This window comes from Neomonachus schauinslandi, chromosome 6 (assembly GCF_002201575.2).
Source record: "Neomonachus schauinslandi chromosome 6, ASM220157v2, whole genome shotgun sequence".
Classification (NCBI taxonomy): Eukaryota; Metazoa; Chordata; class Mammalia; order Carnivora; family Phocidae; genus Neomonachus; species Neomonachus schauinslandi.
Window position 1 is genome coordinate 100,334,542 of NC_058408.1, and position 15,496 is coordinate 100,350,037.

A 15,496-nucleotide genomic window follows, 5' to 3' on the forward strand; every position below is an offset into this window, starting at 1 on the left:
TGAAGGGGAAGACTATGGGGAGCTAGACTCTTGTTCTAGAAAGTGCCTCCTCCCCCCGCCACCCCCCCCCCCCCCGGCCCCCCCGATGTATCCGGATGCCTTTAGCTCGGCCGTGCTGCCCTCTTAGTATCTGGGAAGGTGCTGGGAACAGTGGCACGGCTGGAGACACTGAGGGAAGCGGGCATGTCTGGCTGGAGCTGAGCGCCGATCAGTGGGAAGGAGGGGGCCCTTCTCAGGGGCGAAGTCCTCCTGTCCCCACCCCTCACGTGGTCCCTGCTTTCCGTCAGGTGGTGGCCATCGACCTGGATGAGGGCCTGAACGGGCTGGTGTCCTACCGCATGCAGGTGGGCATGCCCCGCATGGACTTCCTCATCAACAGCAGCAGGGGTGTGGTGGTCGCCAGCGCGGAGCTGGACCGCGAGCGCATCGCCGAGTACCAGCTGCGTGTCGTGGCCAGCGACGCGGGCACGCCCCCCAAGAGCTCCACTGGCACGCTCACCATCCGAGGTGAGGGCCGGGGGTCTCCTACGGCGCAGAGAGCGCACGGGCCCTGGAGCAACGCCAGGCGGGCTGGGGAGCCCACGACCACCACCGCTATCCCTGTCTATGTGGACACAGGGTGCCTTGCTAATGGGGTGTCCTCCTCAACCACGCCGTTCAGCACAGAGCCCTCTTTGCCTCCACCAAGTCCAAAATGCCGGCAGAGCCTTCTTCCCACCGAGCCGCTGCCTTCAGTAGCCGCCCCCCCCCACCCCAGCCCCGGGCCTGGACCCACTGCCAAGGTCCCCGACCCCTCCTAGAGTCTTTGATCCTGTGAACAGCAGAGGGGTGAGTGGGCCCTCGGGGTTAGCCACAGGCAGGAGAAGGGCAAGGCCAAGGCCCCTTACGATTTCTCCTCCATTCTGGTCACATCTTTAATCCTTGGGACAAAACAGGGACACTGACACAAGCTGTTGTCAGGGAAGTCAAGTCAGTACACACCCCGGGAAGTCAAGTCGGTACAGCGTGTGACGGGCAAGATGTGTCCTGTTCTCTGGCTCCTGCCGGCCCCTCGGGCTTGGTGCAGGTGGAGGTTAGCTCAGTACAAACATTTGCCCGAGACGTGCCTAGGCATTCTCTCACCCGTTGGTCCCACGCTTGCCTTGTGGGTCCCTGGTGTCCGTTTGGGGACCCGCTTGTGTGCCAGTGACTGACAGGGAGGTGCTCAGTGCTCCCAGAGAGGATTTATCTCCTGGCCTCAGCAGAAGCCAGGTCCGCAAGCAAGCCCATCATTTCTCCTGGGGGTATCACAACGAGGCGCTGAAGAGGGAAGGTGGGGTCATTTCACTGTGAAGATTGTCCCAAGCCCCATCAGCTGGGAAAACACATCTTTAAGGGAAATTAGACTTTTCTTGGTGGGGGGGATCCTCAAAGCCAGCTGTTTTCCTAGGACAGACTAGGGGCGGGCCTCCCCGAGACCCCAACCCTGCCACTCGCCTGCTATGTGACTTGGGACAAGTGACTCAACTGCTCTGAGCTCCCATCCCCTCCTCTGTCTGGTGTGTCTGAGAATGCCTGCCTTGTCAGGGTGTTAGGAGGGGCACACGGGGTGTGTACGGGAAGCACTTAGCACAAGCTCGCTGTCACGGTCATTGCCATCATCATCACTGCTGCCGTCGTGAGGCACCTACTGGAGGGAGGCCCCAGGGTTCTCTCTCCTGGTGTGGCCGGCAGCACCAGCACCAGAGCACCCGGGGAGCAGGACCACAGGGAGGCCGAGGAGCTCGGGTCAGCCCTGCCCTGACCCTAGCAGGCGTGGGAACCCCCGGCCCACCACCGAGACGTGTCGGCTCCCACCGCCTCTGGCGCTGGGCTCTCTGGAGCGGAAGCCCCGCCTAGCCCTGTGCATTGACTCTGCCCGCAGTGCTGGACGTGAACGACGAGACGCCCACCTTCTTCCCCGCCGTGTACAATGTCTCCGTGTCCGAGGACGTGCCGCGGGACTTCCGGGTGGTCTGGCTGAACTGCACGGACAATGACGCGGGCCTCAATGCCGAGCTCAGCTACTTCATCACAGGTGCGGCCCTGCCTCCGCTCCTTCCCGATGTGTGCCCCCAGCCTCCCCCCACCCCAGGAGGATGGGGGAGGGGCCCGAGTCAGCCCTCCGCATCAGGCTTCAGCTCCCGCTGGACCCTCCCGTAGGGTTTGCTCTTAGCTTTTCCCAGGGGCTCTGTAGCTGGGTCCCTCTGGCCTGGCTCGCTGGGGGCCTCCTGAACCTCTTCAGAGATTGGGGGAACTTACCGAGGTTCAGTCAGGAGGGAGGTAGAGCCCGTGACTGCTGGGGAGGAGCCCTGCCCCCTGCCACTCCACCCCCACGTCAAGGTGATAAAGCCGAGATGGGAAGTCTGTGGTCTTGTCCTTCCCCAGGGACCCTTCACTCATGAGAATTCCCATCTGTTTAGAGACAAATGGTTTCAATCTTTTTAAATAAAATGGTTTTAGCTCACAAATACTAAGTAGAGAGCTGTGGAGAAATCGTATGAGGCCATGTCCTGGCTCAACAGGAGAAACGGAGTCATGAGCAATTAGTGATGTCTGCCATGACAGTAGGCTCGGTAGGTGGCGGTAAACAGGCCATGTATTAGTCATGCCTGGATTAGAACAGTTGCCCAGCGTGCTTCAGTCCCTGACATACCTGAGAGGTGCTGGGATGCTGGGGGGCAGTTCTTTCACATTCCTTAGCTGTCCCTCGGCCGTATTACTGGCTCAGTCTTCTCTCCGTCCATGGCCTGCCTGCAGCCACATTATTTACCCGCTCGTATGCACATATGTGTATGCACATGCATTCAGTGCACACACCAGTCTCCCTGACGCCTCTGCCCCTGGAGCAAGGAATCCCAGTTGCAAACCCATCCTTGCTTGCGGTGGCTCTCAACCTCTTCTTTCCAGATGTTTCCCTCCCTCCCCTCCCTAAAGGGGCCCATCACCCTCAGGCCACCTCCTCACAGTCTAGTCCTCAACACTGCTCCAAGAAAGGCTTCGTTATCAAGACTCCCCCCATGTGGACCAGTCATGGCTCAGCCCCCAGCACTACTGGCGCCTCAGTTTCTCCCCCATCCCCTAGGAGCCAGATTTTATCCCATGTGAATGGTGCTTCAGACCATCCACAAAGGGGTCAGGGCTTTTCTCCAGGGGCAAACCATGTAAGGACAAGGGAGCACCTGGTAGCTCCCAGGATGATTTCCCAGCGCCCCAAAGTGGCCAGTTTCTGCTGACCTGCTGAGAGCCCTCCCAGCTGGGAATCTCAGTTTTTAATTTGCTCATTCTGCAAGGAGCGGTGCGGGGTCCTGGTCCAAGCTAGCCCAAACCCAGTGCCGCATCACCCTCTGCTCTCCAGAACGCCACAGGGGGGCATCTTCACACTGTTCGGATGGAGTCCCTTCCTGTCCACCTTGGAGAGGAGACCCTCCCACTTCCCACCCCGGCCATCTGCCCCTACTCGTCACTCTGTGGAGCCTCCAGGAGTCCCCACTCAGAGAGTCCAAGATTAGGGACCTGGAAAAATCTTAGCTGACCCCAAAATCCCTGACCACCTATAAAAGCCTCAACCCAGGTTAACTGCTCAGACACTCCCACCAGATGGGCAGGTGGCAGAACGGTGAAGGACGCAGGCTCAGAAATCAGAATGCCAAGTTGGAGTCTTACACCCACATTAGGTGACTGTAGCCCAGGGCAACACACGTAACCTCACTAAAGGACGCATTTCCCTCTCTGTGAAGTGGGCTCGTGATAGTACAAACCAGATGAAAGAGACCACATGAAGTGCCTGGTATGCAGTAGGTGCTCAATGAATGTTCAACCCTTATGATTTCAGGCGCTTGGCACCCCCACCTGAGCCCACAGAGGCCACACCCTCATCCGAGCCTCCCCCGCCCCCAGAACCCTGTCCATGGGCAGGGCTGAATACGCAGCATGGCCTTTTCCTCCCTGACTACCCCTGGAATGTCCTGGCCCAGGAGCAGAGCCGGGGTGCCACCGCCCTTTCCCTGGCAGGAGCCCTGCTTCCTCACAGAGGCCTCATTGTCTTTGGCCCACAGGTGGAAACGTGGATGGGAAGTTCAGTGTTGGCTACCGTGATGCTGTTGTGAGAACAGTAGTAAACCTGGACCGGGAGACCACAGCCGCGTACACGCTCGTCCTGGAGGCCATCGGTACGCCCCAGCCCTACCTGCACACCACCAGCACAGCTCTGGGCAGTCTGGTGGGGTGACCCCCAGAGCCAGGCCTTGAGCCAGAGGCTGTGTCTTGACGTCAGTGGAGAAAGGGCAGCCGGACATCCAGCGTATCACTGAGCCCTGGCGGGCAGGAGGCTTAGCCTGCAGCGCTACATGCAAGCCGCTCAGATGGTGGGGTGTAGACAGATCGCTGCAACACCAGGCCCGCGAGGCAGAAAGGGGGGAGGGGGGAGCCCAGAGTATCAGGCACAAAGCAAGGTGGAAACATGTTAGGGGAAGGGCATGATCCGGGAAGTCTTCTTAGAGGAAGTGGCAGCTGGGAGTGTTTTGGGATCAGTTAGGAGTCTTGGTTGCGAGTTTTAAAACTAACTTAAGCGATATGGGCTCACAAAACCAGTCCATAGGGCAACGGAGCTTCAGGTAGGACTGGATTTGGGGCCCAGCTGGTGCCAGGAGGCCTCAGTCTCTCCGCAGTGGCTAGCTCAGCTTCCCATGTGTTGTCCCCACTCTCTGGCTGACAGAGTGGTCAGTGGTTGCTGCATCCCGGGCCTGAATCCTTCCGGGTTCAAGTGCAGCGGCAGGGAGACAGCACTTGTCTTTGCTGGTCTCCCCCGCTGAAGCCCCAGAGGAGCCCCGATGAGCTCATCTGCCCCAGTGCCTGTCCCTGAAGCCCTTGTCGTGCTCAAGGGAGGAGAGATGTGCTAGTTAGGCCTAAATCCAGGCCCGTCCCTGGTGCCGGGGGGTGGTCAGACCTGCCCCGAAGCCCAGGCCTCTGAGTCAGGGAGGTAGGGTTCTCAGAGGGACCTTCAGGACTGGAGTTTGCCTGCAAGAGCAGGATGGTGCGGCTGGACAGACACCTGCCTGTCACCACCTTGAGGGCCAAGTCGGGTTTCAGTACGTCGAGAAGCAGGGACGGCCTTTCAGGCAGAGGAACCAGCCCAGGACCTGGCTATGGGAAAGAGATGTGTGTGTGTGTGTGTGTGTGTGTCTCAGAAGCTGGCTCATGGTGTGATGTACACTGGGGAGGAGGCTGCACTCAGGTAGGGCCAGCTGGTAAAGGCCTGAACATTGAGCCCACAATTTGGTCTCTGGTCTCCAGGCAGTAGGGAGCCCATGAGGGCTCAAGATGGGAAGAAGGGTGTGAGGAGGCCTATGGCCCCCCTCCTAGGAGCACCCAGTTTGACATCTGCAGTAAGCTGCGGGTGAGAGGGAGTGAGCTTTCTGTGCCTCCGCCTTTCCAGCCAGCAGCCCCTCCCCAGCCCACCCCATGCCCACATGCATCTCCCCTCTGCCTTGCTCTCCTCCCACCCTCGGGAGACCCCTCATTCCCGCTGCCTCAAGCACTGTGTGGCAGGAGGAGAGGGCTCAGGCTCAGGCCTCGGATGGGGCCTGGAGCTCATACTGTCCCCAGCCGGGCCAAGTAAGCAGGACCTCCAGGGCAGTGGGAGGCTGGGCTTGGAGAGGAGCTTAGGAGGGCAAGATCATCTACCTCGAGAGAGGCGACTGTGCCCCAGCATGTGGTCAGCTGGCCTGGGAAGAAGGATAGAGTCACCCCTCATCCTCAGCCAGTGCCAGCTACCTGTACTCCTCCCTGGGGTGACCACCCTCGCCCAGACCTGTAGGACAGGTCACACGCTCCTTCCTCCACGGAGGGCAACCTGACAGCTGCCCCTGGGGCTGAGTCACGTCCCTAGCCCTGGGAGGGTCCCACAGGGAACCAAGGGGGCAGAACCCCTGGACACCTAAGGCTTAGAAATCAAGCAGGGCGGGCGCCTGGGTGGCTCAGTTGGTTAAGCGACTGCCTTCGGCTCAGGTCATGATCCTGGAGTCCCGGGATCGAGTCCCGCATCGGGCTCCCTGCTCGGCGGGGAGCCTGCTTCTCCCTCTGACCCTCCCCCCTCTCATGTGCTCTCTCTCTCTCATTCTTTCTGTCTCAAATAAATAAATAAAATCTTAAAAAAAAAAAAAAAAGAAATCAAGCAGGGCTTGTGACCCTGAGTGCCCAGGGCCCAGAGGCCCAATCTGCCCTGTAGGCATGTTTGACCCATCTCTTATTCCATACAGAAGGAGTTAGGTGGGAACATTTAAAAATCAGGAGATTTTATGTAGAAGCTCAGATGTTCCATTTCTCTGAAGAAATCAGAAGACCTCGTGTCACTAGGTCCACCCTCGGCCTGTCCACTGTGGCCTGGAAGAGAGCCGAGCTGCCCTTTGGGGTGGGCCCTCCCATGCGTGTACCCACGGGTCTCACCCACCTGGCCCCGAGAGCTGTTGGCTTGTGATCTCCGTACCTGCATCTGTCTCCTCCGGCTGCTATAACAAATTACCCCAAACTGGGCAGCTTAAAAGAGTAGGGATTTATTTCCTCATGACTCTGGAGGCCAGAAGTTCAAAATTAAGGTGTCAGCAGGTCTGTATTCCCTCTCAAGGATCTAGAGGGGAATCCTTCCTTGACTCCTCCAGCTTCTGGTGGCTCGAAGTATTCCTTGGCTCGTGGCTGCAAAATCCAATCCGTGCCTCTGACTTAACGTGACCTTCTCTCCAAATCAAATCTCCCTCTGCCTTTCTCTCTTAAGGACCCTTGTCAATGGGTCTGTGGCCCACCCAGGCAGTCCAGGATACCTCAGCTCCAGATTCTTAACTTCGTTACATCTTCAAAGACACTTTTTCCTAATGAGTTTGCACTCACAAGTTGCCAGGGACCCTGAATGGGTCAATGTTCGGGCGGCCACCATGGAACCGCTTTGGGCCTCAGTTCCCTCCTCTGTAAAATGGGGCTGATAATGACAGCACCTACTTCACATGCTTCTTGTGAGGACTGAATGCGTTAGAATAGCGCCTGGGAGAGGGTAGGCATTGTTAGTGTTACTCTCAATCTAAAAAAGGAAAGAGCCACCTCTTACAAAGGCCAGAGTGGGTGTGGTGAACAGGACACGTGCCCAGGGAATTTGCCCATCAGGCAGCTGCTAACGACCCATCCGCCTTCAACTCCCACAGACAATGGCCCCGTAGGTAAGCGGCGCACGGGGACGGCCACCGTGTTCGTCACTGTCCTGGACGTGAACGACAACCGGCCCATCTTTCTACAGAGCAGCTATGAGGCCAGCGTCCCCGAGGACATCCCTGAGGGACACAGCATCGTGCAGGCAGGTGGCCGTAGCCCCCTGGGGCAGCTGGTGGGCTGGGGGCAGGCAGGGCTGCACACACGCTCGGTGTCATGGTGGCCCGGATGCCACATGGAGGGATGGAAACAGGAGAGGGTCCAGCGGCTGCCCCGGAAGTAGCCAGGCGCCCTCCTCCCTCCCGGGGAGAGCAGGCCTTTAGTTTCTGTAGCCTGAGACAGCACCCTGGCTCCCCCCAAAGACAGAAGGAAGGCCTTGCCTGCCTCCCGTTCCCCCAAACCCTCTCCTCTTCCCCCACGCCACCCAGAGGGCCTTTCAGAACAGCAAGGGGTTGGAGTTGTCACATTTTCCCAGAAAGGAGGTGAGGGGAAATAGCCAGGGCCCATCTAGGCCCAGAACAGAGAGGCTTTCATGGGGCCCTTGGCTGGAGCTCCTCTCTTGGGAAGTAAACAGGCACAAGAAGAAAGAGCTCCTTTGCCCAGGGAGCAAGAGCGACAGCTATGAGGCTCCGAGCGAGAAAGGGGAGGACCTGAAAATGAGGCTCGGGTGCCCTCCCCCAGCTTGCCCTGGAGACCTCAGTTGCTGGGTGGGGAGGGAGGCCGGGACTGAATTATCCTCTTCACCAGCTGTGGAGGCGGAGGCTGAGCCAAACATGGCAAATCCGGGCCTGTCCACTGGGGCAGGCTCCCAGGATTGGGAGGGGCTGGAAGTGTGTCCAGCTCCCTGCATCGGGGCCAGGAGGCTGGCAGGAAATGGGCTGGGAGCAGGGTGCTGACTCCCAGAGGCCCAGAGGGTCCAGGAAACTGCAGGGATTTGCCAGAGGCCGGAGGCGGGTTCCAGAAGGAGGAACGAGGAGGCTATCTTCCTCTGGGGCTCAGCTTCTCCTCTAGCCTCACACCTGCCACTCCACTCACCGACAGTCTCCCAGGACCAAAGTGGGGACACGTCTCCTTCCGGCCCTCCGGGAAGCCTTACCCCCACCCCTGGTCTCCAGGAAGAGAGCACCTAGCGCCGGGCCGGTGACTGTAGGCCAAATTCATCCTGGGATGTGACAGGGAGGCCCTGGGAAGGGAACCAGGACGAGGTTAACAAGCTGGAAGGGGAGAGGGTACCAAACGCCCGTGGAATGAGGCTTGCCCCACTTTCTAAACCTGAAGAATTGGTTTCTATTTACCCAACACAACACAGCCTGAAATCCTAGAGCCCAGGAGTGAGACAGGGCAGCCCCAATGCTGCCCTCATTTCTAAGGGAGAAATTCAGGCATTAGTGACTTCTCCAAGGCCCTGGACGTTTCTGACCAAGTTTCTGGCCTCAATCTTTGAAGGTACAGGGGACCTCACCAACATGCTTGGAGACAAAGCTTCTGTCTAGGGGCATGTGAGGGAAGATCCTTAAGCTTTGGGGGTGGGGACACACCCAGCTGGGGCCACCGTTCACTCAGGAAATAGAGACATGATTCATACTTCTGTGCCTGGAGCTGATTATGTGAGAGGTTGGACATAGTCTCACTCTCTGCAAGCTCCCAGGCCCGTAGGAAGGAGGAGACATAGATGTGGGTCGCCCACACTGCCAGGAGGAACTGATCCCTGCCCTCCCTCTGAGCCATGGGAAGGGTAGGGGTGGTTCCAGGCAGGAAGTGGCTTTCAGCTGGAGAGCAAAGATAGCCTCATGGAGGGGGTGCCTTGCAGAGTGTAAGCCACAGCCTGGGGAGGGCAGGTAGTTCGGTTTGTCTGGAGTCTTGGGTCAGGACGAGGCTGGAAGGATAGTTTGGAGCCAGGTCCCAGAGGACACTGAACATCAGACCAGGAAGCCCTGGCTTTCTCCAGCCAGCAGTTGGGAACCAGGGATGGTTCTGGAGCTGGAACCATTGGGAACAAGTGGCAAAGCTGGAGCTCACTCTTTGAGAAGACCTGGCTAGCTGCACCGTGAGTCACAGTAGGGGGGCTGGGGCAGCCCCGTGGCAGGGCACCAGGTGGCCCTGGTCAGCTGACTCTCTGGGGCAGGAGTTAGGCAGCTCAGAACCCCTCTGCCCACTCTCCAAATCTGGGACCGAGTCACGGCCCTGTGGGGAGAGTTTGGGGGTTTGGAATGCTGAGGAGTCCACTCTAGGGTGGGATTGCTTTGACAGGTAGCCAGTCAATGACGCAATTGCCAGAAACTCAGCAGACCTAGTGTGCTCCAGACTTGAGGTGCTGTCCTGGAGAGGTCTGGACCCTCCTACCCCAAAGGGAGGATGCCTCCTGCCCTGGGTGAGGCAGGAGCACTATGATGTGTCCTCAGAGCCCAGGTGGCATCACCTCTAGCTTCTGGCATTGCCTCCCACCACTCTGACACAGCATGGGTCCTGGCCTCTCAAGGAGCTCCTTAACCCATTCTCAGCCCCTTCCTGGTCCACTGTAACGTCAGCACCTTCAAGGGGGGCCACCAAGATGGCTGCCAAGATGGCAATTAGCTGGGTAGTGTTGAGAGCCTCCTGCTTGCCCTCCTCCTAACGGGCACCGGGCATCTCACCCACCACGAGGGTGCTGGCTGTGCCCGGGGATTATCAGGCGAATGCTGGTGGGGCCCAGGAATTCCAAGGAGAGAAGTCCCTGGCTTTCCTCTTGCCTCGGGCACTGAGTTGGCACAGAGGGCAAGACAGTACCTTGCCCCCCATGTGGGCCGAGTATTTCCCTTGGCTGGAGGGAACCTTTGGCCATTTGGCAAGTCAAACTGGAATCCACGCTGGGCTTTGGCACCTGGAGGGTGAGCGGGCCTTCTGTTGGGGAGCAGGGGCACTGCCTCCTGGAGGTGGCTGGTGCCTGGTTGCTGGAGGAGGGTACTGGGGGCCGCAGTTCGCACCCCCCGGCCCCGCAGTCGGCCCAGCCGTCTTTCAGCAGGCAGCAGCTGGAGAGTCTGCAGAGAGGCAGTCTCTGGGAAAGGCCACGGGCTTGGGTACACAGAGGACCACTGGGGCTGAGCATGTGGCCCACATCCGTCCGCAGCCCCTGGTTCCGGACTCTGTCCAAGGCAGGAGGGTCCGCGGATGGGTTCTGGAGGCTGGGGCCGCCCTGTCACATCTTGGTGGATTCCGTGCAGTCACCGTCCTGGGTGACATTGCAGCCCGGCAGGGGGCGTCGAGGAGCAGGCCTGCCCCGGCGGAAGCTGTGCAGGGAGCGGCGCAGAGAGCCTAGGCGCTTCCAGAGCCTGAGCTGCGGCTCGCTGGGGCTCCCGGGGTGGTGGGGCATGCATTCCCGAGCCCGGCGCTGGGCCGGGTCCAGCGCGACCGGTCTGCAGAGGGTCATGAACAGCAGACAGCTGGCCAGCAGGAGGAAGATGCAGGCGAGGGCGATGAGCATGGGGAGGGGGTCAGCCGCCTCTGTGGGGCTGCCCGGAGTGGCAGGAGCTGTGAGGAAGGCCAGGGGGCTGGGACCCTGTGTGCTCATGGCTCCTGCAACAGGAAGGGGACAGGAGCTCAGAGGCAGATCAGCTGGACCCAGGGCTGGCGAGGGAAGGGAACATTGATGAGAGCCGAGTGCTGCTAACCTAGCTGCAGAGAAAGTCATGGCCACTTTACAGGTTAGAACAGTGAGGACCAGAGAGGTTGACGAGTCTCAGGTCACACAGCGGAAAGCGATGGAGCTGGGCCTGAACTCAGGTCCTCTTTCTGCTATATCCCCTGCCCACCTGCCACAGAGGAGACAGGAGGATGACGCCTCTTGGCCTTGAAAAATCAGTTCTCATGAATTACAATAGTCTTATACCTGAAAACCTGGGAAGGTACGACCAACTCCATCAATAGGTTGCTCTCTGACCCGGAACGAGTCATCAATTATAGGATGCTGCCGCTGGCAAGGACCCTGACAATTATCTAACGTTGGGGCTGCAAAATGGGGGCCCACGAGTATTTTTATTGGGTCCTTGTAGTGTTTTTATAAATTTCAATTAATTGTGAATATTTTAAAAGTAACAGACCAAAACCCAAGAGATTTCACATAAATATCTGGAAATCTGGCTTCTCTTGAAATTCCAGAATTTCGACAATGGCAACACAGGGCCAGTTGCTGCCTGGCACCCTGTAGCTGAGGCCGAGCAGCCGTTGTCCCCTTCAGACAGATCTGGCCCCCAGATCACCATACTCCCCCTCCCACAGGTCCACTACACGCCTTATTTCACCTGCCTGCTCCCCTGGATATTCCTGTGGGTGCTTACCAATGCAGCCCAGCCTGCTCCCATGACAAGTAAGGAAACTGAGACCCAAACAAGGGAAGGCCAAGCCCAAGCCCACACTGTGAGCCAGGGCCAAGCAAAGGCCAGAATCAGGTTTCATGACTCCTGGCCCTAAGGCTCCCAGTCCTCTGGGATCACGAGCCGCTCCTAGAACAGGCGAGAAATAATCCACAAAGAGAGCTACAGAGTTGACAAGGTGGGGCTCAAAACGCCCCCCAGACACCAATCACCTGTTATCAATCATGACCATCCCACTAAAGGGAGCTCAGCAGAGGATCTTTGGAGATGAAAAATCAGGCTGAGCTTCTGGTTGAATATGTCTGGGGTTGCAGATGAAAATCCTTATAGAGCCTGGCCAGTAGGTAACGTGAGACCACAGAGGGCTGGTGGCAGGTCTACGCAGAGAGTGTCCGTGCAGAGGTGGGGGTGGCTCGGCCAGGCTGATGGAATGCATGCCCAGTGTGGTCGGCCCTTCCGGTTTCCCAAGAGAAGCCAGAAATTGCCTGGATTTTTCAGGCAAATGTTCCTGACATTTAAATGTTGACAACTGATTTCAAATTTGGTTAAAGCGGGAGACGGGTAGGGGAGGGAGGATATGCCACAAAGTAAACAAACTTGACCCCCCCAAAAATTTGAAATGAATTTTCCAAATATCTAAAACACTAAAACAGGCCACACAAAACACACAAGCGGGCTACCTCCAGCTCGCAGGCCAGCATGGATGATCTTTGATTTCTACAAACACAGGACAGGAAGTCCCAAAGAGGGTCTTAATTAAAAAAACGATCATTTCTTTCTCTTTGACCTTGGAGACTTTCCTGTGATGAGGGATGGCAGGTTGCCCTCCTTCTCCCCTAGCTCTCAGCTTGGAATAAACTTACAGTTGAGTTTCTAGCATGGTGCTCAGCAGAGTCATGCCAGGGCTCTGTACGTGGGCTGCCATCTGTGTCAGCAGGCAGTGGGGAGCAGAGAGGGGCCACCCAGCCCCCGCCCTCTGGAGCCCCCCGTCCCCACCCCAGGCACTCACCAGCAGCGGCAGGACCTCCCTCCCGGCTCCCTGCATTCAGCCTCCTTCCTGCCTGCAGCCTCGCCCTGCGCCCAGCCGACTGAGGGCATCCAGGGCAGCCCCCCCACCACCCCCCATTCCCTGCCACCACTCCTTCCAGCGTTTCCAGACAGAACACGACCCCTCCCAGCTGGAAATTTTGATGCCCATCTAGCTGCCCATGGCCTCTGCCTTTCAGGCATTGGGCCTTGAAAGCACTCTGGCTGGGCAGCCATACGTGGGTTGGCCCGCCCTTGAATTTGAGCGCAGAGAAGGGATGGGGTGTGCCCACCACCATCTCCCACAGGGAGAAAACTGGCCTTCTATCCTCCCCCAGGCAGTACATGGCTGGGAGTAAAAAAAGGGCAATCAGAAATGGGAGAGGTCTCGATCCTGTTAGTCCTGATACTATGGCAAGGCCCTCCCGTGGGTCTGGAGATCCTATCGGGCTAGCAAAGCTGGTCCAGACCTTGGTCCCTGGGGAAGCACTTTAATAAAAAGATAAATGAGGGCGCCTGGGTGGCTCAGTCGTTAAGCGTCTGCCTTCGGCTCAGGTCATGATCCCAGGGTCCTGGGATCGAGTCCCGCATCGGGCTCCCTGCTCGGCGGGAAGCCTGCTTCTCCCTCTCTCACTCCCCCTGCTTGTGTTCCTGCTCTCGCTGTCTCTCTCTCTGTCAAATAAATAAATAAAAATCTTTAAAAAAAAAAAAATAAATGAGGCTATAATTAGCATTTTAGTAGTTTTCTTGGAAGCAAGAGACTCTGAAGTACTTGAAAATATCAAGCCACCCTCCCTGGAACACACAGCAAAACCAGCTGCCGGGTCCCTTTACAGCCCCTCTGATCCACCAAGGGCCTGCTTGCAGGGAAAAGAGGCCTCCACCAGAACAAGGCTTGGAATAGTCTTGAGGGCAGTTGAAGCTTCTCCCTGCCCACAAGCCCAAGGCACACTGGCAGGCCCGGCTCTGGACATATCTCTGCAAGTCCAGTCTAGAAACTTCTTTCTTCCCTCAGAGCTCCATAGCACAGTGCCTGCTGCAGCAGAGGGGCTAATCCCAGAACACATCTTGCTGTGTGGCCTTGGGCTAGTCACTATCCTTCACTGGGCCCTGTTTCCACTCTCTACAAAAGCAGAGGGATTCCCCAGGTCTAAGCGCACCCTTGCATCCTCCCCAGAGTACCCCAGCAAGGGTCTGGCCCCACTTTCTTCACCAAGCCTTTTCCTGCAGTCCCCCGAGCACTGACCTCAGAGCCAGCGCTCAGCAGTCCCAAGCTTGGTAGAAAGGTCGTCTTAGCTGTCCACGGGAGGGCCAAGGAGCACCAGGTGCCACCCGTGTCCCCAGCCTGCCCTGGACTCTGCCGTACCCTGTGCCCCTCAGTCAGCCAGGCTGGGCAGAGTGGGCCGTCTTCACTCACTCTCCAGCTAGCCCTGGCTTTGTCTGGAAGAGTTTGGGCCCTGCCTTGGGGGAGGGGACAGCCAAGAGGGTAGGGATGGCAACTGGGCCAGGCAGAAGGAGAGGGGAGCCTTGCAGAAGAGCCCGGTCGCTCCCAAGCCCTGCCAGGGCCCCTCTCCGGCAGGTCTCCTTGGAGCCCTCACAGGGGCCAGGGGGAGGCACGGGGAGGGTTTCACGGCCCCTGCAGCGGCTCTCACCTTCCCCCATCGGGGCTTTGAATGGTATGGTCGGCAGCCAGCGCCTTGCTATTCAGTGCCTGCCAGCCTCCGGGTTACCCGGGAGAGGGGAGAGGGGAGCAGCCCAGCGCAGAGGGGTAGGCCCTGGCCGCTCTCGGGCCCCTCCTCCCCTCCTGCGTCCCTAGGCCCCTCACCTTCCAGGCTTACCCCTCAGTTTCCCGGAAAAGCACCTGCCCTTTGAAGGTGTCTGGCTGCAGAAGTGAGGGGTGAGAGACATTTTCAAAGGTCCAAGAGATCTTAGGGCAGAAAGCACAGGATTGAGGGACAGCCGTGGCTTGCTCCTTATAGTTTGGGTGGGCCCTTGGAGCCCCTCCAGGTGGTAGCTCTCCAGCCCTCCCCACACCACACACACCACACACACCACACACATCACACACACCCCCCACACACAGACGCACGCCCCTCCCCCAGCCTTCTTTCTTCTCAGAAGCCAGAGTGTCCCCCGCAGCCTCCCCAGAAGCCAGCAGCCTACAGAGGAGCCTAAGTCTTGAGCAGCCTCCCCGTCAGGGATCCCCCCACGGCCACCCGCCAAGGTCCCAGAAATACAACACAGTGGTCACAGTGCCAGGGCCATTGTTCTAGAGACTGAGGAGATAGCAGTGGACAAAGGCCCGTCCTCTCCGTGGGAATATAGACACTGAGCAAGGATGCAGTATGTCAGCAGCTGATGGGGGTGGGGACAGCCTAGGTATTGGAGTGGGGAATGCAACACCACATAGAGCGCTCAGGGAAGGCCGGACGAGAAGATGACATTTGAGCAGAGACCTGAAGCACATGAGAGAGCGAGCATGCAAATATCTGGAGAGAGAGCGGGCCAGTGGGGGAAACAGCACGCACTTGGCTTTCAAGATGGAGAAGGAGATGGGTGTGGCTGGGGCGGAGCTGGTGAGGAGGGTGGTGAAAGATGGGCTCACGTACTCCCAGTTCTCACCAGTAGGAAGATGGACTTGCTCTTTCTCTGGGCCCAAGGTCCAAAGTCCCGGCGAAGGATGAGGTTGACCCAGTCCTGATCAGGTACCTTCTCCGGGACCAGTCACCACTGGCCATGGTCCATAGGAACATGGCAGCCCCAGCACACAACACAGGGTTGCAGGGAGAGGGGCAGAGCAGAGGGCAGATCCAGGAGAAGTGAGAGGTCCAGGGCATCACAAAGCAGTTCACCACCAATTGAGACAACATCCCGAGGCCCCGGGTCTTCCCAGCCACACGGTGTCA

The 15,496-nt window shown here is 58.3% G+C and overlaps 2 protein-coding genes across 3 annotated transcripts in view; one reads left to right on the top strand and one right to left on the bottom strand.

Moving 5' to 3' along the window:
* CDH23 (cadherin related 23) overlaps positions 1-15,496 on the top strand; it is a 365,329-nt gene that overhangs the window by 261,181 nt on the left and 88,652 nt on the right. For both annotated transcript variants that reach the window (XM_021699647.1, XM_021699649.1), the window contains 4 exons: positions 288-507; positions 1,904-2,056; positions 4,077-4,190; positions 7,212-7,360. In XM_021699647.1, coding sequence (XP_021555322.1) covers positions 288-507; positions 1,904-2,056; positions 4,077-4,190; positions 7,212-7,360 — 636 coding nt within the window. The remainder of the gene's footprint in view (positions 1-287; positions 508-1,903; positions 2,057-4,076; positions 4,191-7,211; positions 7,361-15,496) is intronic.
* On the bottom strand, positions 10,391-14,252 carry C6H10orf105 (chromosome 6 C10orf105 homolog). Its single transcript, XM_021699915.1, has 2 exons — positions 14,243-14,252; positions 10,391-10,767 (listed from the first exon to the last, which is right to left on the bottom strand). The coding sequence occupies exons 1-2, from the start codon at positions 14,250-14,252 to the stop codon at positions 10,391-10,393; spliced, it is 387 nt and encodes a 128-aa protein (XP_021555590.1).